The 26,740-nt window shown below is 43.9% G+C and overlaps 1 protein-coding gene across 2 annotated transcripts; it reads left to right on the top strand.

Annotated features, from left to right (window-relative positions):
• The first annotated feature begins 279 nt into the window (after positions 1 to 279).
• LOC121571397 (pygopus homolog 2) lies at positions 280 to 16,200 on the top strand. 2 transcript variants are annotated; one of them, XM_041882815.2, is made up of 4 exons: positions 280 to 481; positions 1,137 to 1,202; positions 13,104 to 13,153; positions 13,495 to 16,200. In XM_041882815.2, the coding sequence occupies exons 2-4, from the start codon at positions 1,145 to 1,147 to the stop codon at positions 15,106 to 15,108; spliced, it is 1,722 nt and encodes a 573-aa protein (XP_041738749.1). In that variant the 5' UTR covers positions 280 to 481; positions 1,137 to 1,144; the 3' UTR covers positions 15,109 to 16,200. The 2 variants fall into 2 exon arrangements, with proteins under 2 accessions (XP_041738749.1, XP_041738750.1); XM_041882816.2 differs by lacking the exon at positions 1,137 to 1,202.
• The last annotated feature ends 10,540 nt before the right edge of the window (positions 16,201 to 26,740 follow it).

Below are 26,740 nucleotides of genomic sequence, written 5' to 3' on the forward strand. Positions count from 1 at the left end.
TATTTTAAATTCAGGCTGTAACACAAGATTTGGAAAAAGTCAACGGGTGGTCTGTTCTAGACTGCTCCATAACCTGCAGTTAAAGGGGGGGGGGCAATTAACAAATTAAGTAAACAATGTGTGCCATTTCTTGCACAAAAGAAAGCAGTAAAGCTACAGCTAGAATTATTATGAAGCGTAATAACGTTTACTATTAATGTAGATGCAGAAAGTGACTAATTTAGAAATCTCGTTTTAGGATACCCCTACTTTCCCTCTGAGTTGTAATGTTCCCGGGTGCGCTTCTCCTGCCTGGCCCTCTTTGTCCGGCGGCGACAGTAGGCCGTGATTAATATGGCAAAATTTGCGTTTTCGTATGAATTATTAGTTTAAGCTGTATCACAACAGAAAGCATATACCATGTGAGGACTGGTATGTCGGCAATGACACACCGGAGATGTTCATATTAACGGACTGCAGCGCAAGCAACGCCGGAGAAAGGGTATAGTTTGCTTCCCAATAATGCTAGCAGGCTAGCTAGCTTTTCGTAGCAAACTAACTAGCTAACATTTTACTAGAGACCGGTTATTTTGTTCTGCTTCCTATAGAGGCGAAACTTGTCAGTTAACCAAATTGAATGTAGATTATTCATTGTTATAAATCATAATCTACATGTAATTTATCACATTAACTAGCTAGCGACTAACGTTACCCAAATGTGATAGCTAACGTTGCCATCCAGCTAGCTATCTTAATTGCTAACTTTACTCATCTGTAACTAAGTGAGGGAGGAGGGGGAGTGTTAAGCAACTTGCGTTCTGGCAAACACTAGCCACAGTTTCATTCAGCCCGGCTCTTCATCTTGTGCAAGCTGGCTGCTGAAACTAACTCTGGCTAGCCACAGTTGTTGAACAAGTGTGTTGGCCACCAAACCCCGTGACAGCGTGGGGAACAAGATATCTAGCTGTAAAACGAGTTGTGAATTGCAAGGGGAGACACATTAAACGTTACCTATCTATCTATAGAAACCGTCCTCAAATCCAAAGACTGTGTATGACTCCACTTGCGAGTATTGCTCAGGTCCAAATTATCAAGAATATCGTCATTTAACAAATTTCTTACATGATATGAACGGTGAAATGGCACCGCACCGACAGTCATATTAATGGCTGCCGAATCGGGGAGACTACTGGCGGGACAAGGCCAAGGAAAGCGAGGCAAAGGTAGGTATATGATAATTTATTCATCCATCCCCGTCTGTCTCAGATCAGAACTAACCATTAGTTACCACTGCTGCAAATGCACGTGTCTACAGGACTGTAGACAGTTGTTCTGTCACGTAGTTTGTCTGACCTGCTACTCATGTTTTGCGTGTTGGTAATAGCCTGGCTGGTATTTATTTCATTTCTACGTTCTCATGATGTGTCCATATTTTCCCTCTGTGTCTCATAATCAACTAAACCTGGCGATTTGTTGTGGCTGTTCAACACTCAAATTAAATCAAAGTTTATCGGTCCATACCAGGGCTCCCGAGTGGCGCAGCGGTCTAAGGCACTGCATCTCAGTGCTTGAGGCGTCACTACAGACCCCTGGTTCGATTCCAGGCTGTATCACAACCGACTGTGATTGGGAGTCCAGTAGGGCAGAGCACAATTGGCCCAGCGTCGTCCGGGTTTGACTGGTGTAGGCCGTCATTGTAAATACAAATTTGTTCTTAACTGACTTGCCTAGTTAAATAAAGGTAAAATAAAATTTAAAAAATACACAGTTCAGCAGATATTTTAGTGGGTGTAGTTCTCGAAAACCCTTCTCCGTTTAGGGGTTTCAGCCATTACATTTGCCTCCATATAAACTACAATTTACATTTAGTCATTTAGCACTCCATATAAACTACAATTTACATTTAGTCGTGTGGCTCACTACTTACAGTAGTGAGCCACACGGGACCAATACTGATGCTGTGTTTTAAAGGTCCCTAACAGTCATTCAGATTCCCATGTAAAATAGCCTTTTGAGTGACTAAAATATCACCCATAATATTTGTGAGGGGTAGAAATTCTAAACATTTTAGAAATGACTCACTAATGGCTTACTAGCAGGAAGTTTGAAAATACAGGCCGAGTAGGCAGGGAGCTTATATTCATGAGGTCGCCTTGACTGACAGCTCTTTGAAACGCCTATGTCAAGAAACTTGGATGCAGTGTTGCAGTAAAATCATCTCAAGCAAATTTGGTGATACAAAAAGCAACTCAAACAACATTGAAATTGCATCAATGGTGTATTTATTTTTTATAAATCTCCTGTTTGGCATGTCTTTTGAGATGCGGTTCACAGCAGCACTGATGGATTTGTTGACGTGACAACAGTGTCAGTTTTGAACGATGAAAGGGGAGACCTATAAGTATCTTTGCCATAGATGAAGTGTAAACTTTTAATTATATTTGCTGACACCCTACAGTCAAATTTTTGCCCCAGTAGAGTAGCTATCTAGCTATATAAACCACGCCCCTCCACAAACACGCCTTCTCCGATGTTGGTTATAAGGCGGTACTTATTTAAATTAGGTAAGATAATATAATATTACCATTGGTGTATACACATGAGAGTTAGGGGCATGTCACCCTATCCCCTTAATAATCCCACCTCTTGAATCCATGTGGGAGGGGACCAACAACTTTATGATCAAACTTGATCAATGAAGAAGCAACAGTCATTTTTCATACTTTGGTCATTATACTTTGATCTGGTTTCATCTGAAGATCATCACATTTCATGAAAAACATAAATTTGAGTGTTCGTGACCTTTAACGTTTAGAGACGTCAATCATTATTTTCTAAACGGTTTTCTAAACATATGTTTGTCAGCGAGAAATAATAAAAGAAATACACTTACTGTAGCAGTTTTGCACAGATCTATACTTCTACACTTCCTCCCCAGTTAGCTTACACACAGGTATTTGGAATACGCTAGATGGCTAATTAGCACAAGTTGCGGCCTATGTCTTCCGTCAGTCTTCTGTAAACAAACGCTGTAACATGGAGATACGGCTGTGTGGGAACACTGACCCTATAAAGTTGTGTAGTAATTTACCTTTTTTCAAATGTATTTTTCATTTCTCGCTTATGTTTCCAAAACAGTACCGCAAGCGATGTGTGTTAATGTTTTCAGATTCAGAGATTCAGAGTGTTTAATAGTCACATGTACAGGGTTGCAGGTGTGAGTTCAGGGTACAGTGACAATCTTAGGCTTTGAGCTTCAACATGCAGGACTAAGTGAAATAAAAGATTGAAAATGGTAATAAAAACAACAACAATAGAAATAGCAATAAATACATAACAACTGTGGCAGTGATGAATAAATACATGTCCATTGGGCTGGAGGCAGAGTATAACTGTCGAGGGGGTGGGGGGAATGACCATTGAGCGGGTGTGGGGACCAAGTGAAATAAAAACAATAAATTGTAATAAAGTAGTAATATACATACTAACAACTGCAACAGTGATGAATGTCGTTGGGAGGGGGAATATCCATAGAGGGAGTAGCAGGGGGAGGGTGGAGAAGGTATCTGACTAGTGGTGGCTATTCAGCAGCCTGATGGTCTGAGGGTAGAAACTTTTTGCCATGATGCTCCTGTACTGCTCGCATCTGAGTGATTTGAAGTGGGGAGAACAGGGCATGGCTTGGGTGGATGGGGTCCCTGGTGATCTTCTTGGCCTTCCTGCGACATCTGGTGTTGTAGGTGTCCTGTAGGGCAGGCAGTGTGCACCCAATGGTGCGTTCGGCTGCACATATCACCCTCTACAGAGTCTTGCGGTCCGCGGCGGTGTAGTCATTCAGTTCAGTAACTTTCCCTTTCTTGGGCACAGGGATGATAGTGGACATCTTGAAGCAGGTGGGTATAGTGGCCTGAGCTAGGAAGAGATTGAAAATGTTCGAGAACACAACAGCCAGCTGGTCTGCGCACGCTCTGACGGCACGTTTCTGCCCTGCAAGAGCTGCCACGGTCAACTGTAAGTGCTGTTATTGTGAAGTGAAAACGTCTAGGAGCAACAATGGCTCAGCTGCGAAATAGAACGGGGCCGCTAATGCGCATAGCGCGTTAAAATCATCTATCCTCGGTTGCAACACTCACTACCGAGTTCCAAACTGCCTCTGGAAGCAATGTCAGCACAATAACTGTTCGTCGGTAGCGTCATGAAATGGGTTTCCATGGCCCGAGCAGCCGCACACAAGCCTATGGACCCCTGTGCACAAAGCGAGGTCCATACAGAAATGGTTTTGTCGAGATCGGTGAGGAAGAACTTGACTGGCCTGCACAGAGCCCTGACCTCAACCCCATCGAACACCTTTGGGATGAATTGGAACACCGACTGCGAGTCAGGCCTAATCGCCCAACATCAGTGCCCGACCTCACTAATGCTCTTGTGGCTGAATGGAATCAAGTCCACGCAGCAATGATCCAACATCTAGTGGAAAGCCTTCCCAGAAGAGTGGAGGCTGTTATAGCAGCAAGGGGGGGGACCAACTCCATATGTAGCCCATGTTGTCATCGGGGGCTCTCCTCGGCAGCTCAGGGTCATTGTGCTTGAATCTTGAGAAAAAGGTGTTTAGCTCGTCCGGTAGGGTTAGTTGGTGACTGATGTGGCTGGCTTTTTGTAATCCGTAATTGTTTCAAGCCCCTGCCACATACGCCTTGTGTCCGACCCGCTGAATTTCTCCTCCACTTTGTCCCTATACTTGTTTCGCCAGCTTGATTGATCTGATCGATCATATTTGTACTGTTTAACCAAACTATTGTCCCCGGTCACCTTGCCCTGTTTCTAAGCAGCATCCACAGTTTTTGATTCGGGTAAGTTTTGAAAGATACTATCGGTATCGCGTCATCTATGCATTTGTTTTGATAAATCCGGTGATTGAGTTGGTGTATTCATTGACGTTATCTCCAGAGGCGACTCGTAACATATTCCAGTCCACATTATCAAAACAGTCTTGGAGCATGAATTCTGATTGGTTGGACCTGACCTCCGGAACTTCACTCTTGAGTCTTTGTTTGTAGGCGAAAGGAGGACTGGAGAGGGCCTTATAGCCGTGTCAAAAAGGCATGTAGCAGTGGTCAAGAGTAGAATTTCCGCGAGTTAGACAGTCGATGTGTTGGTAATAATTTGGGAGCACGCTTCTCAAATTACTTTTGTTAAAGTACCCTGCAACAATGAACGCTGCCTCTGGGAATGCGGTCTCCAGTTTGTTCAGGGTCCAATGAAGATCTTTGAGAGCCTTTTTGATGTCTGCTTGGGGCGGGATGTACACAGCCATGGCGATAATCCCTGAGAACTCTCTCGGAAGGTAAAAAGGACTACATTTTGATGACCAAGTATTCAAAGTCGGGGGAGCAGAAACTCGGAAGTTCCTGTACGTTTCCCCTGTCGCACCATGTGTTGTGGGTCATAAAGCAGAGCCCACCACCCTTGCTCTTGCCAGAGAGAGCCTGCTTCCTATCCGCTAGAAAACTGTAAAACCTGCTGGTTGTATATAATCTGTTTAGATGTCGGAGGAAAGCCAAGTCTCAGAAAAACAGAGTATGTTGCAGGATCTGAAATCCCTTCTGAAAGGAGATCCTCGTCAAGTTTGTTCATTAGTGATTGAACATTGGTGAGTAGTATGCTCGGTAATGGAGGACGGATCACCCGGCGTCTTAATCTCACTAAGACCCCGCCACGTCTGCCTCCCCGTCTGCGTCTTCGCTTCCTGCTCTTCGGTAGGATTCCCAAGCAGCTCGGCGCCTCACTGAAAAAGTGAATCCATTGTTCTGCCGTTTCAGGGAATTTGGGGAGGTCGGGTGGGCGGAGAGTACCCAGCGATTCGTATTCCAAAAGTTCTACCCGGGTGTGTGTAGTAATAAACTAAACAAACTGATTTAAGAAAAATGAGAGAAAAGCACTAGAAAAAAACACACAAAGTAGAAACCTGCAATGTTTTATCGGAGCTCGAGGTGAGGCGCCCTCTGTCGGTGCCACCTTAGCCATATAGATAATGCTTAGAGCATTGGGGCGCTCAACAAAACTCCCCCGGTGAGAAGACACTATCGTCAATAGGCGCTAAAGTAGTTAGCATCTATGAATGGGGTGTAGTGGGTGCAGCGAAATGCTTATGTTACTAGCTCCTAACAATGCAGCAAAATGTCAATCAAGTACACAAATAATAAAAATTAAAAATATATATAGAAATGTTGGAACGACTCTAACAAATAGCACTATAACAGTAATCAAAATGCAATCTTTACGTATGTACACAAATATAAACTCAGCAAAAAAAGAAACGTCCCTTTTCAGGACCCTGTCTTTCAAAGATAATTCATAAAAATCAAAATAACTTCACAGATCTTTGTTGTAAAGGGTTTAAACACTGTTTCCAATGCTTGTTCAATGAACCATAAACAATTAATGAACATGCACCTGTGGAACGGTCGTTAAGACACTAACAGCTTACAGACGGTAGGCAATTAAGGTCACAGTTATGAAAATCTAGGACACTAAAGAGGCCTTTCTACTGACTCTGAGAAACACCAAAAGAAAGATGCCCAGGGTCCCTGCTCATCTGTGTGAACGTGCCTCAGGCATGCTGCAAGGAGGCGTGAGGACTGCAGATGTGGCCAGGACAATAAAATGCAATGTCCGTACTGTGAGACGCCTAAGACAGCGCTACAGGGAGACAGGACGGACAGCTGATCGTCCTCGCAGTGGCAGACCACGTGTAACAACACCTGCACAGGATCGGTACATCCGAACATCACACCTGCGGGACAGGTACAGGATGGCAACAACAACTGCCCGAGTTACATCAGGAACGCACAATCCCTCCATCAGTGCTCAGACTGTCCGCAATAGGCTGGGCTTGTAGGCCTGTTGTAAGGCAGGTCCTCACCAGACATCCCCGGCAACAACGTTGCCTATGGGCACAAACCCACCGTCGCTGGACCAGACAGGACTGGCAAAAAAGGTGTTCTTCGCTGACGAGTCGCGGTTTTGTCTCACCAGGGTTGATGGTCGGATTTGCGTTTATTGTCGAAGGAATGAGCGTTACACCGAGGCCTGTACTCTGGAGCGGGATCGATTTGTAAGGGTGGAGGGTCCGTCATGGTCTGGGGCGGTGTGTCGCAGCATCATCGGACTGAGCTTGTTGTCATTGCAGGCAATCTCAACGCTGTGCGTTACAGGGAAGATATCCTCCTCCCTCATGTGGTACCCTTCCTGCAGGCTCATCCTGACATGACCCTCCAGCATGACAATGCCACGAGCCATACTGCTCGTTCTGTGCGTGATTTCCTGCAAGACAGGAATGTCAGTGTTCTGCCATGGCCAGCGAAGAGCCTGTATCTCAATCCCATTGAGTACGTCTGGGACCTGTTGGATCGGAGGGTGAGGGCTAGGGCCATTCCCCCCAGAAATGTCCGGAAACTTGCAGGTGCCTTGGTGGAAGAGTGGGGTAACATCTCACAGCAAGAACTGGCAAATCTGGTGCAGTCCATGAGGAGGAGATGCACTGCAGTACTTAATGCAGCTGGTGGCCACACCAGATACTGACTTTTGATTTTTACCCCCCCTTTGTTCAGGGACACATTATTCAATTTCTGTTAGTCACATGTCTGTGGAACTTGTTCAGTTTATGTCTCAGTTGTTGAATCTTGTTACGTTCATACAAATATTTACACATGTTAAGTTTGCTGAAAATAAACGCAGTTGACAGTGAGAGGACGTTTCTTTTTTTGCTGAGTTTATATTAATTCACACCCCTGAGTCAATACTTTGTAGAAGCACCTTTGGCAGTGATGACAGCTTTGAGTCTTTCTGGGTAAGTCTCTAGGGCAGGGGTACTCAACTCTTAACCTACGAGGTCCGGAGCCTGCTGGTTTTCTGTTCTACCTGATAATTAATTGCACACACCTGGTGTCCCAGGTCTAAATCATCCCCTGACTTAAAGGGGAACAAAGAAAACATGCAGTGGAACTGGCTTCGAGGTCCAGAGTTGAGTTTGAGGGCTCTAGGAGCTTTCCACAACTGGGTTGTGCAACATTTGCGCAAAATTCTTTCAGAAATTATTCAAGCTCTGTCAAATTGGTTGTTGATCATTGCTAGACAGCCATTTTCAGGTCTTGCCATAGATTTTCAAGTAGATTTAAGTCCAAACTGTAACACGGCTACCCGGGAACAGTGTCTTCTTGGTAAGCAACTCGTGTAGATTTGGCCTTGTGTTTTGAGGTTATTGTCCTGCTGAATAGTGAATTAATCTCCCAATATCTGGTGGAAAGCAGACTGGATTTTAGGTGCTTAGCTCCATTTTGTTTATTTTTTATCCTTAACTCCCCAGTCCTTAACGATTACAAGCATACCCATAACATGATGCAGCCACCACTATGCTTGTAAAAATGGCGAGTGGTACTCAGGAATGTATTGGATTTTCCCCAAACATAACACTTTGTATTCAGGACAAAAAGTTAATTGCTTTGCAGTATTACTTTAGTGCCATGTTGCAAACAGGATTCATGTTTTGGAATATTTATACTATGTACAGGCTTCCTTATCACTCTCAGTTAAGTTAGTATTGTGGAGTAACTACAGTGTTGTTGATCCATCCTCCATTTTCTCCTATCACAGCCATTAAACTCTAACTGTTTTAAAGTCACCATTGACCTCATGGTGGTTTCCTTCCTCTCCGGCAACTGAGTCACTTTGTAGTGACTGGGTATATTGATACATCATCCAAATTGTAATTAATAACTTCACCATGCTCAAAGGAATATTCAATGTCTGCTTAAATGTTTTACCTCATCTACCAATAGGTGCCCTTATTTGCAAGGCATTGAAAACCTCCCTGGACTCTCTGGTTGAATCTGTGTTTGAAATTCACTGTTCGACTGAGGGACCTTACAGATAATTGTATGTGTGTGGTACAGAGATGAGGTAGTCATTCAAAAATCATGTTAAACACTTATTGCACACAGAGTCCATGTAACTTATTATGTGACTTGTTAAGCATATCTTTACTCCTGAACGTATTTAGGCTTTCCATAACAAAGGGGCTGAATACTTATTCACTCAAGACATTTCAGCTTTTCATTTTTTATTAATTCATAAAACATTCTAAAACATAATTCACTTTGACCAATATGGGGTGTGTGTGTGTGTAGGCCAGTGACAAAAAAATCTCAATTTAATCCATTTTAACTTAAGTCTGTAACTTAATTAAAGGGGTGTGAATACTTTCTGAAGCACTAGTACTTTCTGAAGCACTAGTATTAGTGAGCTACACTACCGGTCAAAGGTTTTAGAACACCTACTCATTCAAGGGTTTTTCTTTATTTTTACTATTTTCTACATTGTAGAATAATTGTGAAGACATCAAAACTATGAAATAACACACATGGAATCATGTAGTAACCAAATAAGTGTTAAACAAATCAAAATATATTTTATATTTCAGATTCTTCAAATAGCCAACCTTTGCCTTGATGACAGCTTTGCACACTCTTGGCATTCTCTCAACCAGCTTCATGAGGTAGTCACCTGGAATGCATTTCAATTAACAGGTGTTCCTTGTTAATTTGTGGAATTTTTCCTTAATGCGTTTGAGCCAATCAGTTGTGTTGTGACAAGGTAGGGGTGGTATACAGAAGAAAGCCCTATTTGGTAAAAGACCAAGTCCATATTATGGCAAGAACAGCTCAAATAAGCAAAGAGAAACGACAGTCCATCATTACTTTAAGACATGAAGGTCAGTCAATCCGAAAAATGGCAAGAACTTTGAAAGTTTCTTCAAGTGCAGTTGCAAAAACCATCAAGCGCTATGATGAGACTGGCTCTCATGAGGACCGCCACAGGAATGGAAGACCCAGAGTTACGTCTGCTGCAGAGGATAGGTTTTAGTTACCGGCCTCAGAAATTGCAACCCAAATAAATCCTTCACAGAGTTCAAGTAACAGACTAATCTCAACATCAACTGTTCAGAGGAGACTGTGTGAATCAGGCCATGGTCGAATTGCTGCAAAGAAACCACTACTAAAGGACACCCATAAGAAGAAGAGACTTGCTTGGGCCAAGAAACACGAGCAATGGACATTAGAACGGTGGAAATGTGTCCTTTGGTCTGGAGTCCAAATGTGACATTTTTGGTTCCAACCGTTGTCTTTGTGAGACGCGGTGTGGGTGAATGGATGATCTCCGCATGTGTATTTCCCACCGTAAAGCATGGAGGAGGAGGTGTTCTGGTGTGGGGGTGCTTTGCTGGTGACACTGTCTGTGATTTATTTAGAATTCAAGGCACACTTAACCAGAATGGCTACCACAGCATTCTGTAGCGATACGCCATCCCATCTGGTTTGGGCTCATGATTTGTTTTTCAACAGGACAATGACCCAACACACCTCCAGGCTGTGTAAGGGCTATTTTACCAGGAAGGAGAGTGATGGAGTGCTGCATGAGATGACCTGGCCTCCACAATCCCCCGACCTCAACCAAATTGAGATGGTTTGGGATGAGTCGGACCGCAGAGTGAAGGAGAAGCAGCCAACAAGTTTTCAGCATATGTGGTAACTCCTTCAAGACTGTTGGAAAAGCATTCCAGGTGAAGCTGGTTGAGAGAATTCCAAGAGTGTGCAAAGCTGTCAAGGCAAAGTGTGGCTATTTGAAGAATCTCAAATATAAAACATATTTTGATTTGTTTAACACTTTTTTGGTTACTACATGATTCCATATGTGTTATTTCATAGTTTTGATGTCTTCACTATTATTCTACAATGTAGACAATAGTAAAAATAAAGAAAAACCCTTGAATGAGTAGGTGTTCTAAAACTTTTGACCGGTAGTGTATGTCAAGAATCCAGTATCTAAATATGCGGTGTGTATAGACAGTGTGACTAAAATGTAATGTACAGTAGTAGAAGTATTAGAATGAGCTACAGTGGGGGAAAAAAGTATTTAGTCAGCCACCAATTGTGCAAGTTCTCCCACTTAAAAAGATGAGAGGCCTGTAATTTTCATCATAGGTACACGTCAACTATGACAGACAAAATGAGATTTTTTTTCTCCAGAAAATCACATTGTAGGATTGTTAATGAATTTATTTGCAAATTATGGTGGAAAATAAGTATTTGGTCAATAACAAAAGTTCCTCAATACTTTGTTATATACCCTTTGTTGGCAATGACACCGGTCAAACGTTTTCTGTAAGGCTTCACAAGGTTTTCACACACTGTTGCTGGTATTTTGGCCCATTCCTCCATGCAGATCTCCTCTAGAGCAGTGATGTTTTGGGGCTGTCGCTGGGCAACACGGACTTTCAACTCCCTCCAAAGATTTTCTACTCCAGGACCTTGAAATGCTTCTTACGAAGCCACTCCTTCGTTGCCCGGGCGGTGTGTTTGGGATCATTGTCATGCTGAAAGACCCAGCCACGTTTCATCTTCAATGCCCTTGCTGATGGAAGGAGGTTTTCACTCAAAATCTCACGATACATGGCCCCATTCATTCTTTCCTTTACACGGATCAGTCGTCCTGGTCCCTTTGCAGAAAAACAGCCCCAAAGCATGATGTTTCCACCCCCATGCTTCACAGTAGGTATGGTGTTCTTTGGATGCAACTCAGCATTCTTTGTCCTCCAAACACGACGAGTTGAGTTTTTACCAAAAAGTTCTATTTTGGTTTCATCTGACCATATGACATTCTCCCAATCCTCTTCTGGATCATCCAAATGCACTCTAGCAAACTTCAGACGGGCCTGGACATGTACTGGCTTAAGCAGGGGGACACGTCTGGCACTACAGGATTTGAGTCCCTGGTGGCGTAGTGTGTTACTGATGGTAGGCTTTGTTACTTTGGTCCCAGCTCTCTGCAGGTCATTCACTAGGTCCCCCCGTGTGGTTCTGGGATTTTTGCTCACCGTTCTTGTGATCATTTTGACCCCACGGGGTGAGATCTTGCATGGAGCCCCAGATCGAGGGACATTATCAGTGGTCTTATATGTCTTCCATTTCCTAATAATTGCTCCCACAGTTTATTTCTTCAAACCAAGCTGCTTACCTATTGCAGATTCAGTCTTCCCAGCCTGGTGCAGGTCTACAATTTTGTTTCTGGTGTCCTTTGACAGCTCTTTGGTCTTGGCCATAGTGGAGTTTGGAGTGTGACTGTTTGAGGTTGTGGACAGGTGTCTTTTTATACTGATAACAAGTTCAAACAGGTGCCATTAATACAGGTAACGAGTGGAGGACAGAGGAGCCTCTTAAAGAAGAGGTTACAGGTCTGTGAGCCAGAAATCTTGCTTGTTTGTAGGTGACCAAATACTTATTTTCCACCATAATTTGCAAATAAATTCATAAAAAATCCTACAATGTGATTTTCTGGATTCTTTTTCTCAATTTGTCTGTCATAGTTGACGTGTACCTATGATGAAAATTACAGGCCTCTCATCTTTTTAAGTGGGAGAACTTGCACAATTGGTGGCTGACTAAATACTTTTTTCCCCCACTGTATGTTGAGAAAACAGTGTTTAAATACACAGTGTGAAATGGGAAGTGTCCAGTAGTTTAATGTCTATAACATGGGATGGCAGCGTTGGCTGTGTGTGTGCACGTTTGTGAGTATAAGGTGGGTGAGCTTGTGTGTGTGTTTTGTGTGCATCACCTGGTAAACAGTTAGTGATGGCTGTTCAACAGTCTGATGGCCTGGTAATAGACGCTGTTTTTTAGTCTCTCGGTCTTGGCTCTGATGCACCTGTGCTGTCGCCGTCTGTCAGACGGTAGCCGAGTAAACAGTCTGTGGCTCGGGTGACTGTGGTCCTCACCTTAACACACACTATCCTCATTCCAGTCAATCAGGCTCTGTCCACTCCTGGTTTCTGGACATTGATTTGTAGATCTGTCTTACGCAAGACGGTACATTTGTATCTATTGCAGTGTCAACATGGTTAATCTTCACACTACTTACTCCAAACCTACCCTCACAAAAAGCATTTCTTAGGGAATGAGGGTTACAGGTGTTAGTATAAAAATAGACAATGTATGTTCATCTGGATAGATAAGGCTAGAATGTCTCTTATGTCTCTCCTGTTCTCCTCTCCCTCTTTCCCTCTTTAGGTGGACAGATGAAGAGCCCAGAGAAGAGGAAGAGAAAATCCAACACTCAGGTAACTACTGCCTTGGGGATTCTGATCTGAACACATTCCTCCATAATGTAAACATGTCCGCCGTGTTTGACTGGTGGCCTCTTCTGGGAGACGGTTTTACTCGGTGTTCACTCGTCCTTGTACTGGTCTTGTTATGATGGTTACACATTTTAAGCATGGTCTAAACACCTCAAGTTAACATTTTACATTTTAATATAGTTGACGACTTGATCAGTGGTTTCACTAGTTGACTATTCAACCGTTCTATACTACCTGTAGCTTCTCTGCTCTTACCAAACTCGCGTTGTTCAATCTATCTCAAAAATCCATTATCTCGTCTCTGTTCTGATCGTGTGTTTCAGGGGGCTGGTGGCGCGTTCTCCCACCTCTCTGAGTTTGCGCCCCCTCCCACCCCCATGGTGGACCACCTGGTTGCCTCCAACCCGTTTGACGATGACTTTGGCCCCCCGTCACTGCCGTCCCGACCTGGTGGGGCTGGAGGTCCAGGAGTGGGTCCCTTCATCCCGAGCCCTGGGGCAGGTGGGGGAGGGGGGCCGTATGGGGGTGGAGGCAGGATAGGCCCCGGGGGCATGGGCTTCATGGGGGGCCCAGGGGGAGGCCATGGAGGACCAGGACGGAGACCGCCCTTCGGCCCAGGACCACCCAACGCAGGACCGCACCACCAGCTGGGGTTTGGGGGGATGCCTGGCTTTGGGGGTGGAGGTGGCGGAGGAGGTTTCCCGGTACCCGGAGGTCCGTCGCAATTTAACATGCCCCCCAATTTCAGTCCGCCCATGCACCCGGGACCGGGGTTCAACCCCATGCTATCCCCTGGTGGTATGGGGGGTCCTGGAGGAGGGGGGCCACCGCACCCTCGGTTTGGGATGCCCCCGCAGCAACAGCACAGACAGGGTGGCCACCCCTTCAACAGCCCCCCTTTGCCCGGTGGCGGAGGCCCCAGGGGACCCCCCCATGGCCCTATGAACCCCATGGGGGGCATGCCTGGAGGGATGAACATGATGGGGGGCATGAGCGTTGGCCCAGGAGGAAACATGGGAGGGATTCCAGGTCTACCCCCTCAAGGACAGTTCCCTCCTTCACAAGATGGCCCATACCCAGGCCTCAGCCCCCCTGGCCCAGGGAACGAGGAGGGGAAGAACTTTGGCGGAGGTGGGCCCCAGTCTGGGCCTCCGCAGCAGCCTAACTTAAACCCCTCTGGTCCACCAGGTCCCAACAACACTCCCCCCGGGCCTCCCAACTCTGGCCCTTCCCAGCCTGGAGGAGGCTTCCCTGACCAGCAGCCCAAACCCAACACGCCCGGCCAGCCCCCCTCAGCACCGCCCCAGCCCAACCCCAACTCCTCCCCCACCGGCCCCCTCAACGGCTCCCAGCCCCTGCAGCCACCACCCAATCAGCTGCAGGGGCCCAACTCTGCTAACGCCCCCTCCTCCAATAACCCGTCCCAGCAACAGTCGACTCCGCCCAATTCTGCCCTTGGCTCCACCCCTTACAACCAGCAGAACAACGCCCCTGGTGGAGGCCCCATGCCCAATGCTCCCCCCAACTCTGCCCAGAACAACATGACCAACAACAGTGGGGGTAACACCCCCGGCAGCAACCCCAACCCCCCTTCCAACTCCACCCCCAACACCCAGTCTCCGCTGCCCCCCGGCCCAGCTAACCCCTCCACCGGCCCAGGCTCCGGTCCAGGGAAGCTGGGCGGCCCGGGCATGGTTTTCCCCTGCGGCTTCTGCCTGTCGGAGGTGCACGACGACCAGGATGCCATCTTGTGTGAGGCATCGTGCCAGCGCTGGTTCCACCGTGACTGCACTGGCCTGACGGAGCCGGCCTACGGACTGCTGACCCGAGAGAGCTCTGCTGTCTGGGCCTGCGACTTCTGCCTCAAGACCAAGGAGATCCAAGCTGTGTACGTCCGCCAGGGCCTGGGCCAGCTGGTGGCTGCCAACGAGGGCTGAGGAACGGAAGGCAGAAAAGAAGAGACTGGGAGGGAGGGAGGGAGGGGTGCAGGGGAAGAGACATCGACTGCTCTGATCTCTCTCGGAATGGTTTGGCTGGGTTTCCCAAAAGAATCGTAGCACTAAGATCATCTTAATTCCATTGAAACTCAATGGACGAAAGATGATCTTAGTGCTACGATGCTTTTGGGAAACCCAGCCCTGGTCTACCCGCCAGCTACTCACCCAACCTTATCTGACAAGCTCTTTACAATGCCTGATTTAAATCTCTCTCTTACATACATAAACACACTTACATTAAGCACTTTTAGTGACTCTTTTGGACTGAACAACTGATTTCCCCCTACATGACAAATGTCCACTCCACATGAACCCCCTTGACATCTGGCCTGCTGACCAGCAATGCACTGACACCAACACACTACCTCACACTTTGTGACTGACCGACACGGGCCCCTCGCACTGACACACTGACTGACTGACCCCTGGTGAGAGCGTGGTTACCTCACACACAGACACACACACCCCTGGTTCTGACCCAGAGCAGATGAATCCAAAGGTGATCCAAACCGCCCCTCAATGTACTAGACTGTCCTCCCTCTGACACCTCCAGAGAGAGAATGAATGTCGCCACAGAAAAGTGTAGATATACATCCTGAACATTTGCCCAAAACACGCCTCTGTCGATCTTGGAATGCAGGAGAATCAACCAATGAATGAAAAAATGTAACTATATTATGTCTTGGTTCTGTCAATGGACTTTTTGTTTATATACATTGAATCAACCATTTTTATATCTCTTCTTCACTGGGCACGGGAGTTGTGATATCAGTGCTGTTGGATGGTGTTGGCATAGCTACAAGTAGTGACATCATGGTCATATCCGATGAGTGTACTAGTCTTTGGGGTTGCATGTGAACCAATGCAGTAACTTTGTCCGATCTGTTTTTATTTGTAATTTGGTCTCTGCTAGAGGCCTCGAAGTAGACCAAATAACGGAGTGAAAAAATAATATCCATTTTCATATTACTGTCATGGCAGGTGTTCCTAATTTTTCTTCTAAAAATAAAAATAAAAAATCTGTCCAATTTGCCTTTCATCTCAACCGTTCCCTTTGTTGTACTGATGTGCTGTACTCTGGCGCCCTCTTGTGGAACCTGAGGGACTGACCAGCAGCCCACACAGGGTGGGGAAGGGACTAAACTCAGAAGTAAATTGAATTGTTTTTGTACTCCTTGTCAAATATTTTTGTGTTGCATTAAACATGGGGATATGCTAAACCCACTAAAACAGCTATGCTGCTATCCTAGTCCCTTCAAATTGTCTAACGACAGTACCAGAGTTATTTCCTTTCCCATTCAGTCAATACAGGAAGTAAATCAAATTCACATTTTCCTCTTTTTCTATAGAGAAAAAGTTGGAATTGGAATTTGTTTATTTCTTGAATTGAGTAGTCTCACGATTTTCTGGGGGTTATTTTTACTATGATAATTTTTTTCTTGAGTGGATGGTCAGGGAGCCTGAACATAATTACAAATAATTTGTAGACTTTAAATTGACTGCAAGAAGCCCAAACAGATAATATTTGACTAAAACAACCACCTCAAACCTTGCTTACATTTGTATACGATCACATATGTGTGGGAATACTTTGGAAACTATTTCCAAAGTTAAAATCACTGATTTGCTGGTCTAGACGCTGGGCCAATTGTGCGCTGCCCTATGGGAATCCCGTTCATGTCCGGTTGTGATACATTCATTCTTGATGTCTGACAAAACACATTTTGTTCTGCTTTGTGGAAATGTACTGTTGAGGTCCTCATCAAGACTTTCCACTGGTATGCTGTAACAATCCAACAACTTGTTTTTGGTCATAGGCGAGCAGTGAGCTATGAAGAAAATGTATCTTGTTAAAGATAAATTACTTTTTACCATGGCATGTTGCAAGTAGTCTATGGGCCAGGAGAAACTGCACTCCAACCACTATATTACCATTCATGACCAAAAACCGAATGGATCCTTGGTTGCATTAATGCACAAATCACCTCAGCCCATTACATGCTGACCACATCGCTCGCGTGCGTGCGCCATCGCGCGCATGTTGATTTTGTCCACCCACACCAGATGTGATCAGGACACACAGGTTGAAATATCAAAACGAACTCTGAGCCAACTATATTAATTTAGGGACAGGTCGAAAAGCATTAAACATTTATGGCTAGCTTGCTGTTGCTAGCTAATTTTTCCTGGGATATTTAAACTTTGGGTTGTTATTTTTACCTGAAATGCACAAGGTCCTCTACTCCGACAATTAATCCACAAATGAAAGGCTAAACTGAGTTCGTTTCTAGTAATCTCTCCTTCAGGCTTCTTCTTTGGACTTTATATGGCGGTTGGCAACCAACTTTGAGGTGCATTTAATACCACCAACTGGACTGGAGTGTGGACCGCAGTTCATCTTTCAATCACCCACGTTGGTATATGCTCCTAAAAACCAATGAGGAGATGGGAGAGGCGGGACTTGCAGCGTGTCAAGCATCACAAATAATTTAGAACCAAGTTCTATTTTAGCGCCTGGCTATGCAGATGCTCGTTGACGCAATAACATGTATGTGTCAATTTATTTTGCAGCGCACGCGACGCGGGCGGTGTGGTCAGCATTACATGCTGAATAGACCACATCCGCGTGCATGTTGATTTTGTCCGTCCACACCAGACGCAATCAGGACACGCAGGTTGAAATATCAAAACGAACTCTGAACCAACTAAATTAATTTGGGGACAGGTCGAAAAGCATTAAACATTCATGGCAATTTCGTTAGCTAGCTAGATTGCTGTTGCTAGCTAATTTGTGGTCCTCTGTAGCTCAGCTGGTAGAGCACGGCGCTTGTAACGCCAAGGTAGTGGGTTCGATCCCCGGGACCACCCATACACAACATTTTTTAAAATAATGTATGCACGCATGACTGTAAGTCGCTTTGGATAAAAGCGTCTGCTAAATGGCATATTATGTTTATTATGTTTGTCCTGGGATAAAAACATTGGGTTATTTTACCTGAAATGCACAAGGTCCTCTACTCTGACAATTAATCCACATATAAAAGGGTAAACCGAGTTAGTTTCTCGTTCAATCTTCTTCATCTTTGGACTTCATATGGCGGTTGGCAACCAACTATAAGGTGCATTACCACAACCAACTGGTCTGGAGTGTGGAGTTCTGTTCATCTTTCAATCACCCACGTGGGTATATGCTCCTAGAAACCAATGAGGAGATGGGAGAGGAGGGACTTGCAGCGCGTTTAGCGTCACAAATATAACTACGTTATATTTCAGCGCCTGGCTACGCAGACGCTCGTGAGAAGTTTGGATGCAATGATTGAATAACATGTATGTGTACATTTATTTTGCAACGTAACGCGAGTGGTGTGGTCAGCATGTAACATGCATGTTTACACTACACAATTATATAAGGTTGCAGTTCCCCTGTGTGACCATGTAAAGAAACCGAATTAATGTACTCATGTAGCCTATAGCAAATTGAGCCATGGAGCGCAAATAGTCGTTAAGTAATCGTAATAGCTAAACCATTGATTGGCAGCACTGTCCCGCCAATATCGAAAAGACCGTACATTCAATAGGTGCCGCCTTCCCCACTATACTGCGCCAATTGGCTTGTTTCGAGGGCGGGATGATAGTTATCTGACGCAGCCTACTGGCAACAGGTTGCTCTAGTAGTAGTAGTAGCAGCAGCGGGAATATTTCTACGTCTACAGTGTATTGTGAAACATCCATCACTTTTTTATTCTAGGCTACAACACAGCGAGAGAGCAGACACACCTCTCGAAAATCAAAGGAGACTTGAGAGGGCACTTCTGATATCTCGCCTGGACCTTCCTCCGTCATATCAGGTAGGCTACAGTAGGCTATTAACGCGCCTGTATATGTTGTTTACAGCTACTTATTTGCCCCAGTATCTGTGCGTTAGAAATGTCGACGATACACGTCATATTCAACGTCGAAATCTAACGCACAGATACTGGGGCACTACCCTGCTTATTATTTGCTTAGGCTACTGTCTATTTGTTCTTGCCGTCGGTCGGTGTCAGTAAATGAACGCCAAAGGGAATTGTTGAATCGTTCGTATTAAATAGTTTCTCTGCATTTCGCTGATTCAGCGTTTTGCTGAGCCAGCGTTTATTTAGGATGAGCAGAGAGAGGGGACACCTGTGGCTTTTTGGTGCGTTGGTAGCAGTCTTGTTATACTCCGCTTTTCCTGGCCACAGTAATAGCCTACAGTGTAGTGATATAAATTGTATTATCGCGCTGTAATTGTATGGATATTGAGATGTAGCCTATAAGCCGCGTAGGAGTCGATAGGCTGTATCATTTTACCCTGAACATTTTGTATAACAATAGTAAACACAGGATATCTCATAGTGTCGGTTTATAGATAGAGAAGTAGGTTGCGAGAGTATTCATGCGTTACGTGGTGGTGATTATTATAGGCTGCTATATCTGGGCATCTGTCTGTTATTCGGCTCTCTTCCCGCTTCTCTGGTGGTCATCGTATCACACAAATATCCGGAGTTTCGTTCACGCGGATACTGGCTGGGTGGGTGTGATGCAATTAATTCGATGAGGTCAGGTGACAGTATGTTCTTTAGGCCCTAAACACTACTTATTTTATTTGTCATAGGCCCAGTGTTGTAGTACTCGGTCTCGAGACAACATAATGAGTGTCTCGGTGTCGGATACATTTTTACTCGGTCTTGACTCGGGTCTCGGACAGTGAGGACTCGTAATTTCTTCCCGAGACCAGCGGAGTGAAAAACTCATCATTATCAGCTTCCATTCATTCAGCGCATAAAACTGCTACGCCAGGCCAAATATATATAGGCCTACATTTACATTCCTTTCTTGAAACATTAATATCTTATCGCCTATTGAAAACTGGGATTCCTACTTTACTCGTAACATTACTATCCTTTACTTTAGTTGAAAAATATCCTCAAACTTTGTAGGAATTTATTTGACTTGCTGGTAGGGAAGAGTGGGGGAAATTGTTGACAAGTTGCAGCCTCACTATTAGACATGTGTCGAGCGTATTGGACTTTCAGTGTGTGACAGGCTCCTGATGCTGAAAGGACAGCAACCATAATACCAGCGCACTCATGTAGGTCAGAGAACGCACTTTTTGTAAAACACAAAGTGCCAGTGGTATAGTGGAGGCTATACGCAGGTATACACCCTATACCCACTTTGTTTTTCAGTCGGCATTGCCTCACTTCTTCTTAATCCCTACTGTTGCGTTTCAAAGTAGTGTAGTGGAGGTATACGACTTAGTAATTATGTAGTACAATAGAGAAATAATGCACAAAGTAGTTTCAGCGGAATATCATCTGCAGACAGCAAGAGTGTGCAGCTCACAGAAGAATGACATCGGTAGCTGGTAGGTAGGAAAGATGTTTCAACTTATATCTACCAGTAAATGCTAACTAAGGCAACAATGGGTATGCAAACCAGGTATTCAAAAAGTTTGGTCCTTAGTCTTGGTTAGTAGGCTATTTGCGATGCGCAATTCAGTCATCATGCACTGTTTGCATTAACATTTCTAAAGGCTTTTCCAAAAAAACTTCCAAATTAAATGTTGACCGCAATGTAGGCCTACCTGACATAAATATATAATGCTGATTTGTATCAATGGGGAGGCATTTTGTTTTGCTCAATTGAATTAAAGGGCAACTACACACTCCAAAAATATATTTTTTAGATTTTTTTCTAGACCTCAAAAATGGTCTTCTGAGGTTTAAGGATTGTTGTGGACTTAGAACGTCACATTTCTGTCGTTTTTATTTTATTTTTTAAAGTGTGATTTTGAGAGTGAAAATCTGAAAAATCTATAAGAAAACATAGGATTTTTCACACATGGCGCCTTTCCTTCACACAGGACCCACTTCTCCAGGCACCACTACACCAACGCAAAGGGCGGATGGAAAGACCGCAGTCACACACAGCATGATGTTAAAGGATAAGCAGTCCATTCACTCAGACAAAATAAGACCTTAGGTCCCAATCATAAGAATAAAAAAACACAATCATTAGGCCAAGCATTTCCCAATTGAAATGTACAACTATTACTTCCCATTGCAAAAAACATTTCATGTTTAGCACACAAAGTAACCAGTTATCTAAAGTTTAAATGCAACAATGTTCCACACACAAGTTATTTCCAAAGAGATGGCTAACAGCATGCGAGCTGCAATAAAAAACACAGTTCATCTCACCAGATGATCATTTGAAACTTAACTTCTTGTTGAAAGTTATTCTTGAAAAGGGACAAGCTAACAAATGAGCAGCAACATCCTCTTCGATAACACCTGCTGCAGCCGCTGCAAACTAGCCTATGACAAAAGCTAGCTAGCTAGACCGTGGGAAAACTACTGCTCGCTATTGCGCAGTGGCCTATTGGCCTTCGAGAAGGCAAAAGTTTCCATACATTTTGGTAAAAATGGTCCCACCCATTACAACTCAATGTGATTGGTTGATTCCACTGTCACTCCAAAAATTTGCCCTAATACTGTTGAATGGCAGATGCCTTCTATCAAATGTCTGATGGCATAGCCAATGGCTGACTTGGCTAGCTAGATTTATCTCCCCAGAGACCACCAAAGGAAAAAGCCTGATTTGGATATTTTTTTCCTCTTCAGTGTTAACCCTTTCCTTTCTAACAAAAACTGAAGAGATTAAATCAGAACATAATTATTTTTATTATTTTATAAATCTTTAGCATTTATCTGAAAGCGTAGAAGGCCTTCATTGTTCCCCACTGTGTTTGGGTTAGTAATAATTTGTAGAGTGGCTCTATATGCCTTCAGCATGCATTTGTTTCCCCATTCTGAATGTCTAAAGTATCTATGTTCTTCTGAAATATGAACACAGAAATACAAAATTACAATCATGGTCTTGAATTGGACTCAAATTATTTTGGTCTTGACTCGGTCTCGGACCCATCGTCTCTCTACTGGTCTCGGTCTTGACTCGGTCTCGGCCCCTCTCCATTCTTGGTCTCGACTCGATTTGCTCCGGTCTTGGTCTTGAATCGGTCTCTCTTTAGGTGGTCTCGAACACGACACTGCATAGGCCTATGATATAAACACAATTTTTATATTTAAAAGCAATAGGTGTCCTCAACTGTCTGCTAAATAATAGGCTAGGCTTTTGATCTCAAGAAATTTCTGGAATTATTTCCTTTTCCCTAATTAACATATTGCATGTGGTTATTCCTGTCACCTTATAGATAAAGATCAATAGTAGATTTTGAACATATAAAAAATGGCTTAATAATCCAGGTCAAGTTGAGTTAGGCCTACTCAGTATGTTGTCAATTACTCCTCTGTTTACCTTTTGGTGTAGCTTACATTATGATAATATATAGTTTCCCTGTAAACATTTACAACAACACTTTCACCTGGGCATAATAATACAGTAGCTGTGTCCTCTACAAATCTTCATGTCCAATCTCTTCCAATCTGATAAGAGAATAGGTGCCTTAGGGTGAAGTATTGCTTGCAGTATGCTAAATGTTAACAAATTCGAAACAAATTTCAAACATACTGGGTTATACAACAGAACTAGACCTAAAATCAGTGCTAAAGGGCTCACATATTCATAGCTCATTAGAACGTGTATGGTTAAACAGATATGTAGAGCTACAATGAGAAACTTTCACAGCAATGTTGTTGTTTTACACACAACCCAGTCTGTCCATCCCACTTTGCCCAAACCCTTTCTCTCCCAATACTGAAGCAGTGTAAACAGTATTGATTGGCTGAGGATTGACAGCATGGTTGCAGTGGCATGTATTCATGGTTGCAAGTGAAAGCCAGGCTTCCCCAAATATTTGACCAATAAAAACAAATACAAATTATAAAATCATTTCTCTTTCATCTCTGTTTTCATAATTTTCCTTCAATTCGCAAGTGGTTGAATCTCACCCGGAGAAATCATCAGTGAGAGAAACAGTGCCCATGTCTCTGATGCTGTCTGGACCATTAACGTGTTGCAACTGTAGCATTTGATTGATTGATGCCAGCAAGCATTTGGCCAATTAGCCAATCAGCGTTGAGCTGAGCTCGACTGTGGGCTATCCCCAAGGGAGGCCAGTTTGGATTTGACTTCCTACCAATCAAATCATACCCAAAGCGTCATTGTCAGAAAAACGTGTCTGTTTCCGGTCTGCTTGTGTTGTTGATCTGCAGTAGCTAACCTGCAGTAGCTAACTTGCGCACACACACACACACACACACACAGACACACAGAAATCAGTACCATGGGCAGCCACATGATAATTAGGAACGTTGATTGGACTAAATTGTTTTTGATATCTTTGTTTGTTTTCACTGTATTAAACTAACCATATATAACCTTGTTGATTTGACAATGTTTAAGTTGAAATGGTGCTGGAATAGCGGAGACAGTGCTCCTGTTGTCTTCGTGCTGACCTGCGGTAACTCTGTGGTTCTAAATCAGTAGTTGTTTAGTAAACTGTCAAACATTAACTTGCTTGACCATGCTGTAGGTCATGTAACTGTTTGTTACATGCAATATTTGCTTTGTGGACTTCACCGGACAGATGTTGCTCTCCGGTTTTGTGATGAAACAAACGTATGTGTAGTTGAATTTATTCCGCCGCTGTGTGACTGTCTTTTTGTTGTCACGGCCTTATTGTATATCACGGTGGCGTATAAACTAACGGGTTATAGAGCAAACAACTAAATTATGTCAACATATAGGTTGTAATATGGCTTTTATACTGGCTTGGCTTCCACAATGATTTTACACACCCAACGCTACTGCATGGTTGTCATGGTTGCAGAACACTGCTACATCAAAACAGAGGCAAACTTTATTTTTTCCAAGTGATCAATCATGCTAAAGTGTTCTGGGATCCCAAAGTAAAACCAAAATACATATTTGGAGGACATCTGAATATAAGAAGTTTGGTTCCAAAGTGTGACGAGATTAGATCATTGCTTACTGGGTCGAGTCTACAGTTGAAGTCGGAAGTTTACATACACTTAGGCTGGAGTCATTAAAACTTGTTTTTCAACCACTCCACAAATGTTTTGTTAACAAACTATAGTTTTGGCAAGTCGGTTAGGAAATCTACTTTGTGCATGACACAAGTCATCTTTCCAACAATTGTTTACAGACAGACTATATCACTTATGTGGTCCTCTGTGGTCCTCTGTAGCTCAGCTGGTAGAGCACGGCGCTTGTAACGCCAAGGTAGTGGGTTCGATCCCCGGGACCACCCATACACAAAAATGTATGCACGCATGACTGTAAGTCGCTTTGGATAAAAGCGTCTGCTAAATGGCATATTATTATATATTATTATTATATACTTATAATTCACTGTATCACAATTCCAGTGGGGTCAGAAGTTTACATATACAAAGTTGACTGTGCCTTTAAACTGCTTGGAAAATTCCAGAAAATGATGTAATGGCTTTAGAAGCTTCTGATATGCTAATTGACATCATTTGAGTCAATTGGAGGTGTACCTGTGGATGTACAGTGGGGAGAACAAGTATTTGATACACTGCCGATTTTGCAGGTTTTCCTACTTACAGTGGGGGAAAAAAGTATTTAGTCAGCCACCAATTGTGCAAGTTCTCCCACTTAAAAAGATGAGAGGCCTGTAATTTTCATCATAGGTACACGTCAACTATGACAGACAAAATGAGAAAAAAATCCAGAAAATCACATTGTAGGATTTTTAATGAATTTATTTGCAAATTATGGTGGAAAATAAGTATTTGGTCAATAACAAAAGTTTCTCAATACTTTGTTATATACCCGTTGTTGGCAATGGCACAGGTCAAACGTTTTCTGTAAGTCTTCACAAGATTTTCACACACTGTTGCTGGTATTTTGGCCCATTCCTCCATGCAGATCTCCTCTAGAGAAGTGATGTTTTGGGGCTGTCGCTGGGCAACACGGACTTTCAACTCCCTCCAAAGATTTTCTATGGGGTTGAGATCTGGAGACTGGCTAGGCCACTCCAGGACCTTGAAATGCTTCTTACGAAGCCACTCCTTCGTTGCCCGGGTGGTGTGTTTGGGATCATTGTCATGCTGAAAGACCCAGCCACGTTTCATCTTCAATGCCCTTGCTGATGGAAGGAGGTTTTCACTCAAAATCTCACGATACATGGCCCCATTCATTCTTTCCTTTACACGGATCAGTCGTCCTGGTCCCTTTGCAGAAAAACAGCCCCAAAGCATGATGTTTCCACCCCCATGCTTCACAGTAGGTATGGTGTTCTTTGGATGCAACTCAGCATTCTTTGTCCTCCAAACACGACGAGTTGAGTTTTTACCAAAAAGTTCTATTTTTGTTTCATCTGACCATATGACATTCTCCCAATCCTCTTCTGGATCATCCAAATGCACTCTAGCAAACTTCAGACGGGCCTGGACATGTACCGGCTTAAGCAGGGGGACACGTCTGGCACTGCAGGATTGGAGTACCTGGCGGCGTAGTGTGTTACTGATGGTAGGCTTTGTTACTTTGGTCCCAGCTCTCTGCAGGTCATTCACTAGGTCCCCTTGTGTGGTTCTGGGATTTTTGCTCACCGTTCTTGTGATCATTTTGACCCCACGGGGTGAGATCTTGCGTGGAGCCCCAGATCGAGGGAGATTATCAGTGGTCTTGTATGTCTTCCATTTCCTAATAATTGCTCCCACAGTTGATTTCTTCAAACCAAGCTGCTTACCTATTGCAGATTCAGTCTTCCCAGCCTGGTGCAGGTCTACAATTTTGTTTCTGGTGTCCTTTGACAGCTCTTTGGTCTTGGCCATAGTGGAGTTTGGAGTGTGACTGTTTGAGGTTGTGGACAGGTGTCTTTTTATACTGATAACAAGTTCAAACAGGTGCCATTAATACAGGTAACGAGTGGAGGACAGAGGAGCCTCTTAAAGAAGAAGTTACAGGTCTGTGAGCCAGAAATCTTGCTTGTTTGTAGGTGACCAAATACTTATTTTCCACCATAATTTGCAAATAAATTCATTCAAAATCCTACAATGTGATTTTCTGGATTAATTTTTCTCAATTTGTCTTTCATAGTTGACGTGTACCTATGATGAAAATTACAGGCCTCTCTCATCTTTTTAAGTGGGAGAACTTGCACAATTGGTGGCTGACTAAATACTTTTTTCCCCCACTGTACAAAGCATGTAGAGGTCTGTAATTTTTATCATGGGTACACTTCAACTGTGAGAGACGGAATCTAAAACAAAAGTCCAGAAAATCACATTGTATAATTTTAAAGTAATTAATTTGCATTTTATTGCATGACAGAAGTATTTGATACATCAGAAAAGCAGAACTTAATATTTGGTACAGAAACCTTTGTTTGCAATTACAGAGATCATACATTTCCTGTAGGTCTTGACCAGGTTTGCACACACTGCAGCAGGGATTTTGGCCCACTCCTCCATACAGACCTTCTCCAGATCCTTCAGGTTTCGGGGCTGTCGCTGGGCAATACGGACTTTCAGCTCCCTCCAAAGATTTTCTATTGGGTTCAGGTCTGGAGACTGGCTAGGCCACTCCAGGACCTTGAGAT

This window comes from Coregonus clupeaformis, chromosome 8, assembly GCF_020615455.1.
Source record: "Coregonus clupeaformis isolate EN_2021a chromosome 8, ASM2061545v1, whole genome shotgun sequence".
Taxonomy (NCBI): Eukaryota; Metazoa; Chordata; class Actinopteri; order Salmoniformes; family Salmonidae; genus Coregonus; species Coregonus clupeaformis.